This window comes from Nyctereutes procyonoides, unplaced genomic scaffold (genome assembly GCF_905146905.1).
Source record: "Nyctereutes procyonoides isolate TBG_1078 unplaced genomic scaffold, NYPRO_anot_genome, whole genome shotgun sequence".
NCBI lineage: Eukaryota > Metazoa > Chordata > Mammalia > Carnivora > Canidae > Nyctereutes > Nyctereutes procyonoides.
The window spans coordinates 18,350,370-18,366,563 of record NW_026575046.1 but is presented as its reverse complement, the minus strand read 5'-3'; the positions used below and the strand labels follow the sequence as shown (position 1 = coordinate 18,366,563).

The following is a 16,194-nucleotide window of genomic DNA, read 5'->3' as shown; positions in this document are numbered from 1 at the left end:
AAATGAAATGGGAAAAATATTTCTAACATAAATGTAATCAGTTGAGAAATTTTATTTGTCTGATTTGTGGGGAAACTAACTCTCTCTACGCCAAAGTTCCCCCCACCCCCCAAATAGCTGCTAAAAGAGAAGATGAGCAATTCTTGTGAGCCTTGTACTTGGCAGGTGCCCCACAAGTCAGCAGTGGAGGACCTGAGCATGTTTTAAACCTCTGAACTAATAAGAGGACTGGAATAGTAAGAAGAGAACATGAAGAGAGAGGGTAGTGTTTTTAAAAATTACCACAATGAAAGCTTTGGAATGAGGCAAAACTATCTAGAAGGAATTAAGAAGCTTTATATATATATATATATATTTAAAACCCTGCCGCTGACCCTTTAAGACAACTTACAGTAAAGTACTATATTTCCTTCAAAGGTTTTGAAGATTTGGGGTTTGATTGGTTGAGGCAATGGTATGTTTTTTTCTTTTGTTTTGTTTTTAGTTTGTTTTTTGGTTTGTTTGTTTTTTTCCTTTTCATTGTTGGAGAGTTTTTTGATATGAACACCCAGAAGCAGAAGCCAAAGCAGCCCAATTACTACATTCAGTTTGTCCATCAAGGTGGCAAAAAGATGAATACCCTTAATAAAGAGGTTCTAATAGCCACTAAGAAGAAGCAAATACTATTTTAAAAAGGACTTGAATAGATAATACAACTAAAATGAAACATGGTTATGAAGATGAAAAAATTAACCTCAGTGGTGCTCAGAAACATGTAAAATTAAAACAAAATGTTTTTCAAGAGTGCATCCCTTTTCCTCTCAAAAACATTGCTCCAAAATTAGGAGGACAAGAAAAACAAACTTCATATTTAGGGAAACTAGGCAATACACATAATTCAAATGCACAACGAATAAAATCAGAAAGGGTCAAAGCAAAGCCGGAAGATACAGACACATTCTATTCATGAAAGAGACAAAAGAACCTATGAATTTTTTACATAGAAGCAGTTGGACGCAGGTAAATTTTGAACTAGTTCTCTAAGAAAGGCTGCTGTGTATGTGTGTTATGTATATATACGTATGTAATAAACTTTATTGATATAAAAGATGCATAGTGCATAATAATATAAATACGAATAAGCCAAAAAATATTCTTTATTGAAAATTCCACAGAGCCATCCGTTGATTTTTGCCAATTTCTTGGCAATTTCTTGACTATCTGTAGTCAACCTATGGTTGCAATTAAGGAATGAGTGTAGTTCCAACCTGAATGTTGATTGCTATTTTCATTTATGCTAACAAGATGACTGTAAAACAATAAAGATCTATGTCAGAACTTCACTCATTTGCCAATGATGTGAATAACTACTTTGCTGAGCTGTGTAATAGCTTTCAAATACTGGAAAATATTTTCTGAATGTTTTATGCTCTTCATCATGTAATAGTTACAGAAACAACATACTTTTAAATTTAATCTGCATTATAAGCATTTTCTCCACCACTTTCTTAAATCTAACAATCAACAAAACAATAAAGCTGAAATTTGTAGTTCTTGTCTATTTCCAGGAACTAAATACTCCCTTTCTGCTCAAATTCAGTCTACCATAGTGAGGTCACTGAATGCAGAGTAGGGAAGAGATGCCAACATAGTCTTTCCACCATTTATAGCGCTTCACATAATTTTATATGTATTCTACTTAGATATTTTTCATTTTTATCTCTTCCCAAACCCATAAGAGCAGAAATTTGTGTCCATTTTTTTCTATTGTATCCTAGTGCCTAAACAGAGCTTGACACATAGTAAGCATTCAATAAATATTTGTTGAAAAAAATAAAATGTTCAACTTACGGGGCACCCAGGTGACTCAGTGGTTGAGAATCTGCCTTTAGCTCAGGTCATGATCCCGGGATCCTGGGATCAAGTCCCACATCGGGCTCCCTGCAGGGAGCCTGCTTCTCGTTTTGCCTATGTCTCTGACTCTCTCTGTGTCTATCATGAATAAATAAATAAAATCTTTAAAAAATGTTCAATTTACTATATGTCAGGTACTGTCCTAAATGCTTTATATGTAGTAAGTCTAAAATCCTTACTGTAACCCAATGAGGTGGCACTATTATGATCTTCATTTTCCAGATGAAACCAGAAGTAACTTATCCAAGTCACCCAGAAGGTAGGTGGTGGAGCCAGGATTTAAACTCAGACACTTTGGTTTTGGATCTGAGACTCTATCACAATGCATTCTCTAAATATATCAGAGCCCTGACACTGGCAGAAAGAAATCTCAGAATGTCACATGTGTGGCAGACCTTAAAAGCAACCAGGTCACAATAGAGCAAATGGACAGGGACGGTATACTGGAACCAATTCATTATCTGACAGGTTTGGTTTTGTAGAAAATGTTTAAAGGTATTTTACAGCACTATTGGAAATTGTGGGAAGTAAGAGTTCCAAAGAAAAATCTTCCCAAATGAAAAGACAGTTATTAATTCCAGGAAAACAATAAGTTGAATGAAAAAAGAAATGTAATCATAGTGCACTGCTTGATTCAACAAAAAATAATATTTACCGAGCCATGATAATGAAAACAATGAACATGGATTTAATCCCCCCTAAAAAAAGTTATGCTTATGCTACATTGGAAAAGGAAAAGAAAGAAAGCAAAAACCTACATACATCTACTAAATAGAAAATCAATAATTTTTTCAAGCAGTAGTTGTGTGTGTGTGTGTGTGAATGAAAGTAAACGCAAAAGAAACATCTAAAATGTTGAAAGTTTTCAGTATTTGATATTGATGTTCTGATACAAATGAAATTAAAACAAAAGGTAGAATTTTTTCCATAATATTGTGAAAAAGTCAAAACATAATAATGGCAATGTGGGCAAAAATATATGAAAACACTCTTATATACTGTCAGTCAGTGGAGCTATCAGTTGCTGTCTCTCTGGAAGACAATTTGATATTTTGTGTCAAAAGTCTTAAAAAATGTTGTTTGACCCAGCATTTCCACTTAATGGAATTCATTCTAGGACAAATCTTTAAATATGTGCAAAGACTAAGATATCTTATTACATCAAAAAGGAAAGGAATTAATACAAATAGCCATTATGAGAGCCTTAGTGGGTTTTTTTTAAATCATGCTAAGAGCTGCATAAAGAAAAATTGCCCAGTTACTAAAAATTACATTGTAATTAGATTAACCCAGAATGATATTTATGATGTTGAGAAAAATAAAAATACTGATAACAAAATAGCAAAATGGTTCCATTTTACTCCCTGCTGTATGTTTGCATTAAAATGTTTTATTTATTTTTTTAAAGATTTTATTTATTTATTTATTTGTTTGTTTATTTATTTATTTATTTATTCATGACAGACACAGAGAGAGAGAGGCAGAGACACAGGCAGAGGGAGAAGCAGGCTCCATGCAGGGAGCCTGATGTGGGATTCCATCCCGGGTCTCCAGGATCACACCCCAGGCTGAAGGCGACGCTAAACTGCTGGGCCACCAGGGCTGCCCAAAATGTTTTATTTTAAAATACAAGTAACTCAGGAGCTATTGCTGGATGATGGGATTATGGGTGATTGATGTTTATTAGTTTTGCTTATCTTTATGTTAAAATCTCTACATAAATCATACATAATCAATAATATAATCAATATAATTGATTAATATATTTTGAGGTTGTTGAATATATTTCAATGTTTAGAAATCATACTGAAACAAAATCTTCTCATTAATGATTCAAGGAAATCATTGAAAACAAGGAAGAATGTATTACCCATGAGAGCAGACACAAAAACTACACCTCTTTGGTCTAAAATAATGAGCCCAATGAAACATCATCTACATTTTAAAAATCATAAAGAATGTGATATTAAAGTGGTGTAAAAAAAAGTTGATGTAGACTTCTTCACAAAGTCCGAAATATTAAAACTATTGTTTACAAAAGCTCAGAAAAAGTAAGAGAAATTCTTTTTTGTTGTTTTGTTTTGTTTTTATTTTTTATTGTGCATTTTTTCACCCATGTACTCTACACCTAGATTTAACAATTGTTAAGATTTTTCTTAACAAGGTAAGAGAAATTCTTTTTAGTAGTGGGAATTAAAGAACTTATCTGTCTCACAAAAAGAAAAAGGAATGTGTATCCACATCGCTAATCATCATGGAAATGCAGATCAAAAGCACAGTGAGATATCATCTCACACATAGGATAGGATGTCAATTATCAAAAAGACAAGAGACAACAAGTGCCAGGAAGTGGAGAAAAAGGAACACTTATATATACTGTTAGGAATAAACTGGCTCAGCCACTATGGAAAACACTATAGACTTTCCTTGAACTACCTTATGATCCCACAATCCCACTTCTGTGTATATATCTAGAAGCAACAAAAAATTATCCCAAAGAGATGGTTCTACTCCCATATTTATAGCAGAATTATTCACAACAGCCGAGGACCTAAATGTCCAGCAGTGGATGAGTGAATAAAGAAAATGTAATAGATGTATAAAATGGAATATAATTCAGCCTTAAAAAAAGAAGGAAATCATGTCATTTTTGACAACATGGATGAATTTAGAGGGCATTACACTAGTGAAATAAGCCAGAAACGCAGACAAAGACAAGAAAATGCGTGGTTCAATGATCTGTGTAATCTAAAAAACAAAACCAAAAAAGTCAAACTCATAGAAACAGAGAGTAGGAAGATGGCTGTCAGGGGCTAGGGTGAAGAAAATAGGAAGAGACTGATCAAAGGGTCCAAATTTTCAGTTATAAGATATATAAGGTCTGAGATCTAGAATAAAACATGGTGACTAGGGATCCCTGGGTGGCGCAGCGATTTGGAGCCTGCCTTTGGCCCAGGGCGCGATCCTGGAGACCCGGGATCGAATCCCACGTCGGGCTCCTGGTGCATGGAGCCTGCTTCTCCCTCTGTCTATGTCTCTGCCCCTCTCTCTCTCTCTCTGTGACTATCATAAATAAATAAAAATTAAAAAAAAAAAACATGGTGACTAGAGTTACCACTGTATTGCATAACTGAAATTTGTTAAGAGACTAGAACTTAAGTATTCTCACCTTCTCCCCCACAAAAAGATAAATACATGAGACGAGTGGATATGTTGATTAACTCAATGGATGGAAAACCGTTCAAAAAATATATTTATGTATATCAAACAATTGTGTTATACACTTTGACTATTTTATAATTTTATTTGTCAATTATACCTCAATATATCTGAAAAAATAGAACATTTAAAATGGCATGTTCTGTGATACTTTGAATATTAGATTCTTTAAAGCAATAATTTAACTTAGGATGCATTTCTCACATTTTTATATTTAAGATGCGCATTTCTGCATATTTGGAATAGCCAGCTCTTGTGTTTTGAAGATTTATCTTAATCCGTGGTATTTTTTTTTCTCTGCTTCTTAGGTACCAGCAAAGGCCAAACATCTTACTCAGCTACGTCCCTACCACCACCTCCACCATCCCATCCAACCAGCCAACCACCATTGCCAGCATCTCACCCACCACAACCGCCTGTCCCAAGTCTACCTCCTAGAAACATTAAACCTCCCTTAGATCTAAAGTAAGCCAACATTATCTTGCCATTTCTTTGTCATCTCTTGCCATAGGTTTTTCAAACTCTGCTTGGCTGAATACTGGAGTTCCATGGTAAATAGCTGGGGTCACAAATGTGGGCAGATGGAAGGAGAAGGCTAAGCAGGCTGCTCGCATACCCCCATATCCTTGAGCAACTACTGTTAATCTGGTTTTGCAGTGGTTTTTCCCTTTGGAGTTCACCTGAAAATAATTTCCACTGCCTTTTAAAAATTTCGAAGCATTCTTCAGGTTAGTACTACAACCACCTCTTCCACCATCACCATCACTGCCAATACCACCACTACTATAATCATAATCATCACCACCACCACCACCACCACATTTTACTGACTACTTATGACACACTAGGAACTTTACATATATAAGTGGAAAGTGTTTTCACCATTTCACAGATGAAGAATGGGAATTTACAGAGGCTGAGTAACTTCTCCAAGATTACACAAGAAGGTAGAATAGAAATTTGAGGCAATGTCAGCAATGTCAGTCTGAGTCCAAAGTAAATGTGTGCTTATAACCACTCTGCTAAATAACCTCCTTAAGTAAAAAAAATTAAAAATTAAAAAATTAAAAAAATGCAGGTTTTCTCTCAATCTTCAGAATTTTGGCTGTGTGTTAAAAAACTAGGAAACTTTTATTTAAGCTCACTTTTGCCTATCTTAGATGGCACTTTATAGAAATGTCAAAACTGGATGAGCTCTTTATCCATGACTTACCAGAATAGCTGGTTAAAAAGCAGGCAGGAGATTGGAATAGAATGAATGTGTTTTAAAAAGACATTGGATAATTGTAAGTATGGTTCCTTATGGCAAGTTAGACTAAGTCTTCCCTTTCTTTTTCTAGAAAATTACATCATTCTCCTTTACCGTAAATAAGCAATATTCCAAAGTACTTAGCTACAATTTATTTTTCCTCCGCTTCAATCCCCTACCAGCCTGATGTTCTTTATGTTTAAACTACTTAATATCCATAATCCATCTAATAGAATCCGATAATTACAGTACCTTTACATTAAAAGTACTTCATATCCATAATCTAACTAATAAAATCAGTTAATATCAGTATCTGGACACCTTTCCTTTACTGATGATGATTACAGTTTAGAGCAGGGATTGAAAACACATCTGTCATAGGTAACCACCACTATGTCTCACTTTATTTTGTTTGAGGTATAAAGGCAGTGGCTAGAAAGTGTTAGAGCAGTTTAACAGCTATTACCTTGTTTATGGTCTGTACCGTGCATTTATGTTAACTGTGTGCCCTTCCAGGCATTTGATTTTATGACTTCTATTTGAAAGACTCTAATACCCCATGATATTTTGCTACCAAATAAGAGTTTAAGCCATCTGACTACTAATATGTAAGTACTAAATAAATATTTGTTTAGTTAAAATAAACAATTAACATGTATTCTTATATACACTTGACTTCTATAAATTATTTTGCTTTCACATGTATTAAATTCTGGTTCTTTTCCCTAGTGTTTTTCTAGTCTGATAAATTTAACCCACTAGGTCATGGTCTTAGTACTTCTGAATTTCATTTTGTGACCCTATCCCAGCCACTGCCTTCAGTCTTATGTAATTCTAGTGAGGTACTTTAATAAGTACCCTGAGCATGAATCCCTGAAAATTTATAAGACATGAAGACTGATAATTGTTTGAAGAAATTGTGGAGAGGAGGAGTATTTAGCACTATTTCTGCTGTATGAGGAATTCCCAAGACTACCATATGTTTGCAGATTCATTTAAAGGACTCATAGGATCCAGCATATAGTAGTACTTCTGGCCAAGATTTATCACAGTGAAACTGTCCTTTTATGCCTAGGAAGGACACATTGAGAATTCTTCTTTTCCCAGCGCTGGAAATGTATGAAGTTATTTCCCAGAGAAGCCCAGTAGAGACAAGTGTTTATTAGAGAGTTAGCCACATAGGCACTTCAGCCTAACCAATACCAAAATATAAGACTTCCAGAAAGAGAGCAAGTTTTCACCACAAGTTGCATTGTTTATACATACAGTCTAGGCACAGCAAGGCACTCTTATCAATTAGGCAATTTCTCATATCAGTGTAGGAAATTTTTTAAAAGCTGAGTTCCCAGATGCAAGCCAAGGGCCAGTCTTGGTGTCAGAGTCTTCTAAAATCAGAACTTTAGGCCTGCTGTATTAACCCTTTTTTGCAACCTACTGCCCAGAATCCATTATGATATGGTGGAAAATAAAAAGTTTTAGATGGAAGACAGAATTTCAAGAAGGATCCTGTAGCCTGTATTACAAATTCATAAGGATGCTGGTCGATTTCTCAGCTTTTCAGCGAATTCTTGCAAAGTTGAAAAGGGCTTTCCAACCAACTGGGCTCAAATTCTTACTTGTAATATTAATTTCATCAGAAATTGACAAAATCCACCAATTGTAAGAAGCTATACCTCATCCCTATTTTCATATTATTAAGGACTCCTAATTAGAAAGCCAGATTCATCTAAGAGTTCCTGACTCCACAAAACGCATACTCTCAGAAGAAAAATGAAGAGAAACAAGAGTCTCCTTGGGTTTTATATTACCCAAACAAACAATAATTGGGGAATCTGAAAGTTAATTGTCAGATGGAGAGAATCGAGGGAATGAAAGCTAAACGACATCTATAATTTTCTTTAGGTAAAAATGTAGTGTATAGTGAAAGATTTTCAGGCTCCCATCAGAGAACCCAAATAAATTCCAAAATGAAGAAATACTTGGATTGGAAACTTTCCTCCAAGTAGGGGAAGCCAGATAAGACACAAAGAAGAAATCAGAGCAAAATGAGTCTTGATATTCAGGCTCAAAAATTTATATTTCATGTGAGAGGGAAATTTATGGGATAATCTTTAAGTAAAATTGTGAGATGTGCTTTTCCTTATGCTGCCACCCTTCAAAGCACACGCATGGGTGTTTTCCAGATGCTCCCTCTGCCAGCCTGCAAATGCCATTCCTTTCCTCTCCAGTCAAAGGCCACACTCAGATCAAGCGCTCATGGATTTTTTTTTTTTTTTACATTCACTCGGGAATTGTTTTTTTTATGCCACTGCTTTGTGCTGTTGTAATAGTTCAGGAAATATCAGTGAACAAAATAAAGATCCCTGCCCACATAAAACAGGGGGCAAGAGACCAAAAGAATAAAAATAATAAACATGTAAAGGAGATAGTATGGTAGGAAATACCGAGTAGGAGAAAAGAGAGCAGAGTTAGGTGTTGTGGTGGGACGGTGGGATTGGGGACAGCAGGTTGAAACTTCAAGGCAAGGGCAGTGAGCAAAGATTCACGGAAGTGAGGGAGTCAGGCTTGTAGTTGTCTTAAGCAAGACCATTCCGGGCAGAGAGAAAAGACAGAACAAATGCCTAGAATGTTCAAGGACTACGAAGAGATGAACTGGTTCTAGAGTAGAGTGAACGAGGGAAGGAATAGTAGGAAGGGATTCAGCTCACATAGAGGCTTGCGGGTCGTAGTTGAGATTGTGGCTCATCTCGGTGAAACAGGAATCACTGAAAAAGACTGAGCAAAGCAGTGATGTTTGACTTATGTTTCATCAAGATCACCTTAATAGCTTTATGAAAAGAGACAATAGGCAAATATTGAAACAAGGAAACTAGTCTGTCAACATTGCAGAAATGCAGGCAGGGTATAGATAAATGAAGATGGTGGCAGTGGAGGTGGTTTCAGGTGGAGGTGGAGAAAGGTATCTAGATTCGGAATATATTTTGAAGGTAGAGAGAACAGAATTTGGATTTGGGGTATGAAGGGAAAAGGGGATCAAAGATGGCTCCAGGGCTTTTGGCTTGAGCAACTATAAGGATGATGTTTCTTTCAACTGAAATGGGAGAAGGTGAAAGTGAACACGCTTGGGGGTGGGGAAGATCAGGAGGGCATGGCTATGTTCAATGTCTAAGTGGAGATGCTGAGGCAGCAATTAGGTATAAGAAGTGAAGAGTTTGGGAGAGAGTTCTGGTTCCAAAATATAATTTTGAGAGTCATAGGCGTAGATTCCCCACTTAAAATCATGAGATTGTTAAAATCACCAAGGAAGTGAGTACAACCAGAGAGAAGAACCAACCCCTGGGCTCTCCATCTCTACTAGGCCTGAGAGAAAACAAATGAATAGATGAGAGTAAAAAGGAGTAAGCCATAAAATAAGGAGTAAGCCATTAAATAGGAAGAAAACAAGAGTGTGGTGTCCTGGAAACCAAGGAAAGATAGAATTCCCCAGGAGGAGGCCGTGAGAACTGTGTCAGATGCTGCTGAGGACCGAGTAAGGGAGGGCTGTGGACACTGTGGGGGCGAAATATCCTGGACTTGGGATTTGAGCCTGACTGAAATAGCTTTAGAGGAGTAGGAAAGGAGAGGAACTGGAAAGAACAATTATAGACAACTGTTTCAAGGAGATTTGGGGCAGAAACTGGTGGGGGACATGGAATTGAGATTTGTTTTCTTAAGATGGAAGAAATAACAGTATGTTTGTATGCCCGTGAGAAAGATGCAGTGAAGAAGGAAAAATTATAATGGTGGCAAGGAGAGGATTCATGAAACAAGGACTAGAGCCACTGGGAAGTAGTGTTCAGGTGAGGGACTGGCTTCCCAGAGGAATAAACGATTGAAAGGTTTACAGTCTTCCAGAGCATGTAGAGTCCGTATTGCTTATGGCAAGAAAGTGAATTTTTAATTGGTATCAGGGAAGGAATTTCAGGAGATAGGGTCGCTTTTATCACCTGCCTCCCCAGATGTCACATGTAATGGCATCATTTGGATCAGGATGCCTTAAGAATGTAAAAGATTAGGGGATCCCTGGGTGGCGCAGCAGTTTGGCGCCTGCCTTTGGCCCAGGGTGGGATCCTGGAGACCCGGGATTGAGTCCCACGTCGGGCTCCCGGTGCATGGAGCCTGCTTCTCCCTATGCCTGTGTCTCTGCCTCTCTGTCTCTGTCTCTGTCTCTGTCTCTCTCTCTCTCCCTCTCTGTCTCTCTCTCTCTCTCTCTCTCTCTATATATATATATATATATATATATATCATGAATAAATAAATAAAACCTTGAAAAAATAAAAAATAAAGAATGTAAAAGATTAGAGGCAGAAGAGAATTAGAAATAATAACCATCTTTAGAAAGAAGATGGTGAGGCCAAAGTTCTGTTTTAAATTGTATTTGTATTTTAAATTGTATTTTAAATACAATTTACAATGTACAATTTTAAATTGTATTGTTTCCCCACCTAGTGGTCAGAAGTCAGCTAGTTATATTTTTTTGCTCTGGTACCCAGACATCAGAAGAGAAACTGAAAGGCATCCTAAGAGCTGTTTATCGCTATTAGTGTTCAGATCAACATCTTCTAGTGTAACACGTTTCTTGGCACCACCTTTTAAAATGAATTAGAATTTTAACAGTATAACTAATTCTTCATAGAAAAACAGAACCAATGCTTGAATATTTTAGTATACAAAACAAATGCCACAGTTATTAATAGTAACGAGACAGGAAAAGTGAAGTAATAAGAAATAATAAATACTGGGAAGTGACTAAAGTTGGAAAAGGAAAAGTTGAACGATTCTTACCATGAGATCATTCATGGTCAGCTTCAGATTTGGCTGTAAAATTCGAGAAAAAGTATGAATTTACCATTATAACCTTTTTATAATTAGAAATGCTTAACATTGTTTGGAATTTGAGACTTGCCCTATCAGAAGTGTGCTTATGGGTGGCCTTACCTAACTCCATTTGGAGAGCATTGGCTGAAACGAGTCAGTTTTATATAGGTCCTCCTGCATTCGATACAGGAAGACAAGTTCCTGAGAAAAGTTCACAGAGAAGTCATAAGATTTTATTCTCAGCAACAGCAGGTATAGAACCAAGTTTCCTGTGCCACCTAGATGCACCTTTCTGTAAAAACCAAAAACCAAAAACAAGAAAACTCCAACAAAGTCATGAATAGCAAATAAGATAGAAAGATCAAGAGCTTTACATCTTGAAAAGCCAGGAAATAGAGCTCTACGAGCTTTCTAAAAATGGTGGTTGTAATTATTGAATTAATTTTGCCTTTCCTATGTAACCCTGCATGCCATCATGTAAAAACAAAAAAACCAGTGAAAGGTCCTCCTGAGCAGACACATGGTTCTAACAACTGATAAACTTCCTTTTCTTCTTGACCTGCTTAGGTCTATGTGATAGGTGATTGGTTTCATTGTTTGCCTGTATCTTTCAGTATAGTTTTTCTCAATGCCTGCAGCACTTTTTTTTTAACAGCTGGTGTCAGTTCAGTTCAGTTTATTCTAACATTCACCTATTTCTCTTCTTCATCTTTTTCCCTTTTATTCTTCACTATCATTCTTAGACGATTTCATATTTATTGAACACTTACATGTGATAGATGGTGAGTTCAGAGTTCTATAAAGTAAACTAAGATTTATATTGCTATTGTGTTGGGTCCATGAAGCAATGTGTGCATACAAGCATTGTCTACAAGTAATAAATGGTTTGTATAAAACCTGCAGCCACATATGTGTGAATGTGCAACCACATATGTGCAGCCATATATGTATGAATGTGCTAGGCAGATACTCTCCATTCTGCAATTATTTGTTACTCTTCTAAGTGTTTTAGGAAGTAAACTGTAAGTCCAGTAGTCTTTTTGACTAATATTCTCTTTCAAAAGTGATCATAAACAAGTCACTTTAGTAACAAACGTTAATTTAGTTTCTTAGAATTGCTGGGGCATAATTAATTCATCAAAAAAAAATCAAAGTCCTATACATGACTGGAATTATTCTAGTAGTGCTCTAAAAATGACAGTCATAATAAATTAACAAACTGAAAATCTCTTTCTTCTAGTCTTGTAGTAGGAAGAGAGACCTCTAAGCAATTACTCTATAATTATAGTGATACAGAATAATCACTGTAATGGAGCAATGTATGACACATAGAAGCAGCAACTGTGTGGGCCTAGGGCATTGGAGATAACTTCACAGAGAAGAGAGTATTTCAGGAGAGGCTTAAAGATTAAGGAGGGTCACAAACGGGATGATAAGGAGAAAGATTATTCTAGGAGAGGAAAACAGAGTGGGTAAAGCAGAGAGGAACAAGAAACTAGAGTGTTCAGAGAGTGAGTCAATATTAATAAGTGAAAAAAGATGATGTAAGAGGAAATATGAAAATATATTCTAAAAGAACAGAGTCAGGGGCACCTGGGTGGCTCAGTGGTTGAGCCTCTACCCTTTGACTCAGGTCGTTAACCCCCGGGGTCCTGGGATCAAGTCCCACATCAGGGCCTCTGTGGGACCCTGCTTTCTCCCTCTGTCTGTGTCTCTGCCTCTGTCTCTATGTCTCTTATGAATGGATAAATAAAATCTTTTTAAAAAAAAGGACAGGGCTGGTCATAAGAACCTTGTATACCATGAAAAGAGCTATAGATTTTATTCTGTAGAATGTCAGTATATTTTGACATCTAAGGTATGTACATCTTGTACTTTTAATTCTCAATTCATTAAAGTTAATAATGCAAAGGCCTAATATATTTTAAGTACTTAAATTCACGTAACTTGCTATCTTATTTATACATCTAGTAATTTTTATTTAAGTGGGAATAATTATTGTCCTTGGGATCTTTGACTAATGATTGGACAGTTCAGGTTAAATTCTTTTAAATGGATACTCATGTTTAAAAATTTAGTTTTAATTACTCCTGTCCATGTTTTACATTGCATATATAAATCATTGCATATATATTGAATTTTTTAAGCATTTCAAAAACCCGAATGAACAAATGTAATAACTGCACTAAGCAAAATCTTCCCCAAAACTTAAATGACTCGTAAATCCATCAAAGCATGTCCAGTTCTCTTAAATATCCCAGTTGTATTTGCAATGAGATTTTTCTTATCCCTTTTAAGAAACACATTTATTTTGAAAAATTTTATAAAAGGCAGATATATAAAAGCCAGTAAGAACAGTATAATGAGCACCCATGTCCCCTGCACCAACTTCAACAATTAAATAAATTCATCACCAATCTTGTTTCATCAATATCCCCACCCACTTCCCTCTTTCATATTATTTTGAAACTAATACCAAATAAATAGAATTCTATTCATGAATATTTTGGTGGGTATCCCTAAAAATTAGACTCTATATGCTAATATAAAGATCAAGCCTGTGTTCAAATTTACAATTATCTCTTAAATTGAGTGTATGTGGTTTTTTTAAGTTTGTTTGAACAAGAATTTATATAAAGTCTACACATTTTCTTTAGCTTATACATTTGCAATTCTCTTTCAAGCTATAAGTCTATCCTCTATCACTTTATTAACTTATTGTAATTTACTTGTTGAAGAAATCAAGTTGTTTATGGGCTCTATAGTTAACCACAGTCTAGATTTTGCTGAGTGCTTTCCTATGGTATAGCTTATGTGTGTCTCTCTCCTCTGTATTTCCTCTAAATTGACAGTGAGGCAGAGGTGGCTTAATCATATTTAGTTCTAATGTTTTTGGTAAGACTACTTCCTAGGTGATGGTGTATTCTTTAATCAGAAGCTTGTAATGTTAGGTTGACTCTCCTTTTTTGATGTGAGTAGCTGTTGACACTCAACATTGACACAATTGAAGAATCCATGCTTATCAACTAAACTAAAAAGTCTAAATAACAAATTTTAAATTAGTTTGACATATCTAACTCAATATTTGCTAATGTAACATATCTCTTAAATATTATAAATACTTAAAATATTGAACATAGGTACACTGTCCCAATGATTAAACCTCATTTCACAAATTTTGTACCACATGTTTGACTTACTTCCTCATTTCTGTATTTAATTCTGAATCTCTCAGGGACTAAAAAGATTCACTAAAGGAAGTAAGTGTCTTTTTTACGATCAAGCTAATGAGTTGATTAATTGGGCATTTACACTTACCTAAGTTAAAAGCTAAGCATATAAGTTAAATTTTAAAATTTCAAATTTGTGAGTTGCCTCGGTCACTCAGGTTAAGCATCTGCCTTCAGCTCAGGTCAAGATCTTAGGGTCCTAGGATCTAGCCCGCATAGGGCTCTCTGTTCATCGGGGAGTCTGCTTCTCCCTCGCCCTCTGTGCTCTCTCTCTCTCTTTCTATCTCCATCTCAAATCAGTAAATAAAATCTTTCTTTAAAATAAAAAAATAAAATTTCAAATTTGTTTAGATGTAAGTTTATTGGATCAACTATTGATGACCGCATATGTTTACTGTCCCAGGTGAAGACTGAGACACATATATCTATGGCAACTCTTCCTGAGCCACAAGTATACCCACTGAGCTTGCTTTTTGGTCTAAGGGATAACAAGGCACTTCCATCCCACATTCTTCAAATGGGGTTAGTTTTGCAACCAGCATCTCTTGGGTTTTAGTAATACTCTTTCCTAATTCTTTAAGTGGCTTAAGTAGTGAATATGAGAGTGATATAATCATATTTTGCATTAGATCATTTTGGCAGCAAAATAGAGAAAGGACTGTAAGGATGGAGAAGATGGAGAACAATGCCAGCACTAGAAGATGGGGCAGATGGCCACTGCAAGAGTCCATGCTAGTGATGCTATGATTGTGTCCTTGTGTCTAGCAGGAACGAGGAGAGAGATGGAGGGAGAAAGTGAATTATATGAGATATTAAATATACGGAACTGACAGGACATGATTAATTTAATTTGGAACTGAAGAGTGAGAAACAAGGATGACTTTGAGGCTAAGGTGGATATGTTGGACTATGGTGCCATTCACTAGGATAAGAAACCTAGTAGGAAAAATAGGTTGCTGGGATAGAAGAGGGCAGCCTCAGTTTCTGCAATGTGACTAGAGAACTGGCTGTGAGACATTCAAGTAAAGATATGTATATATGAGTCTGAAACTCAGAAAAGAGGCCTACACTGAAGATGTCAATGAAAGTCAACAACATTGAGAGAACAAGTGAAGCTGTGGGCATATCTGAGACCATTCAGGGACAGATATAGAGTAGAAAAAAACAGGAAGCCAAGACCAGAACTTCATCACTTAAAGGGGATGTCAAAGGAAAATAAACCCACCAAGGAAATTGTGGGATTGTGGTTAGAAAGACAAGAAATGAGCCAGGAAACAGGAGATTCTAGGAAGGCAAAATGGCCCATACTGTTAAGGGCCACAAAATAATCAGCTAACATGCAGACTGACAGGTGTCCTAGATTTGGTGAGTAACTCCTTTAAGAGTGGTTTCAGCAAAGGGTCGCCAATAGAAGCCAGAGTGTGGTCATGGAGAATTGAGTAGAAGGAAAAGAAATCAAGTCTATGAGCACAGACAGCCCTCCACTTTGGCTGGGAAAAGGACTATCTGTGGTAATCTGGAGGATTTAGAAAGGTAAAGAGAAGAGTTTGGCCTTTATGAATGAGAATAACTTGGGCAGAGGGAGAAAACAAAATGTGAGATATTTAGAAACAGGGGAGTGAAAGAAGGGGAATAGTAACAATAATATAAATAATATGATGATGCGCAGAAGAAAGAAGGAAAAGGGTGTAAAACACTGATAATTTGGATAGAATTAAAAACACAGGTGGTGTGTTCTTGATTAGA

The 16,194-nt window shown here is 36.1% G+C and overlaps 1 protein-coding gene across 2 annotated transcripts in view; it reads left to right on the top strand.

Annotated features, from left to right (window-relative positions):
- The window catches only part of FYB1 (FYN binding protein 1), a 148,312-nt gene that overhangs the window by 96,390 nt on the left and 35,728 nt on the right, over positions 1-16,194 (top strand). For both annotated transcript variants that reach the window (XM_055324799.1, XM_055324798.1), the window contains exon 3: positions 5,421-5,577. In XM_055324799.1, coding sequence (XP_055180774.1) covers positions 5,421-5,577 — 157 coding nt within the window. The remainder of the gene's footprint in view (positions 1-5,420; positions 5,578-16,194) is intronic.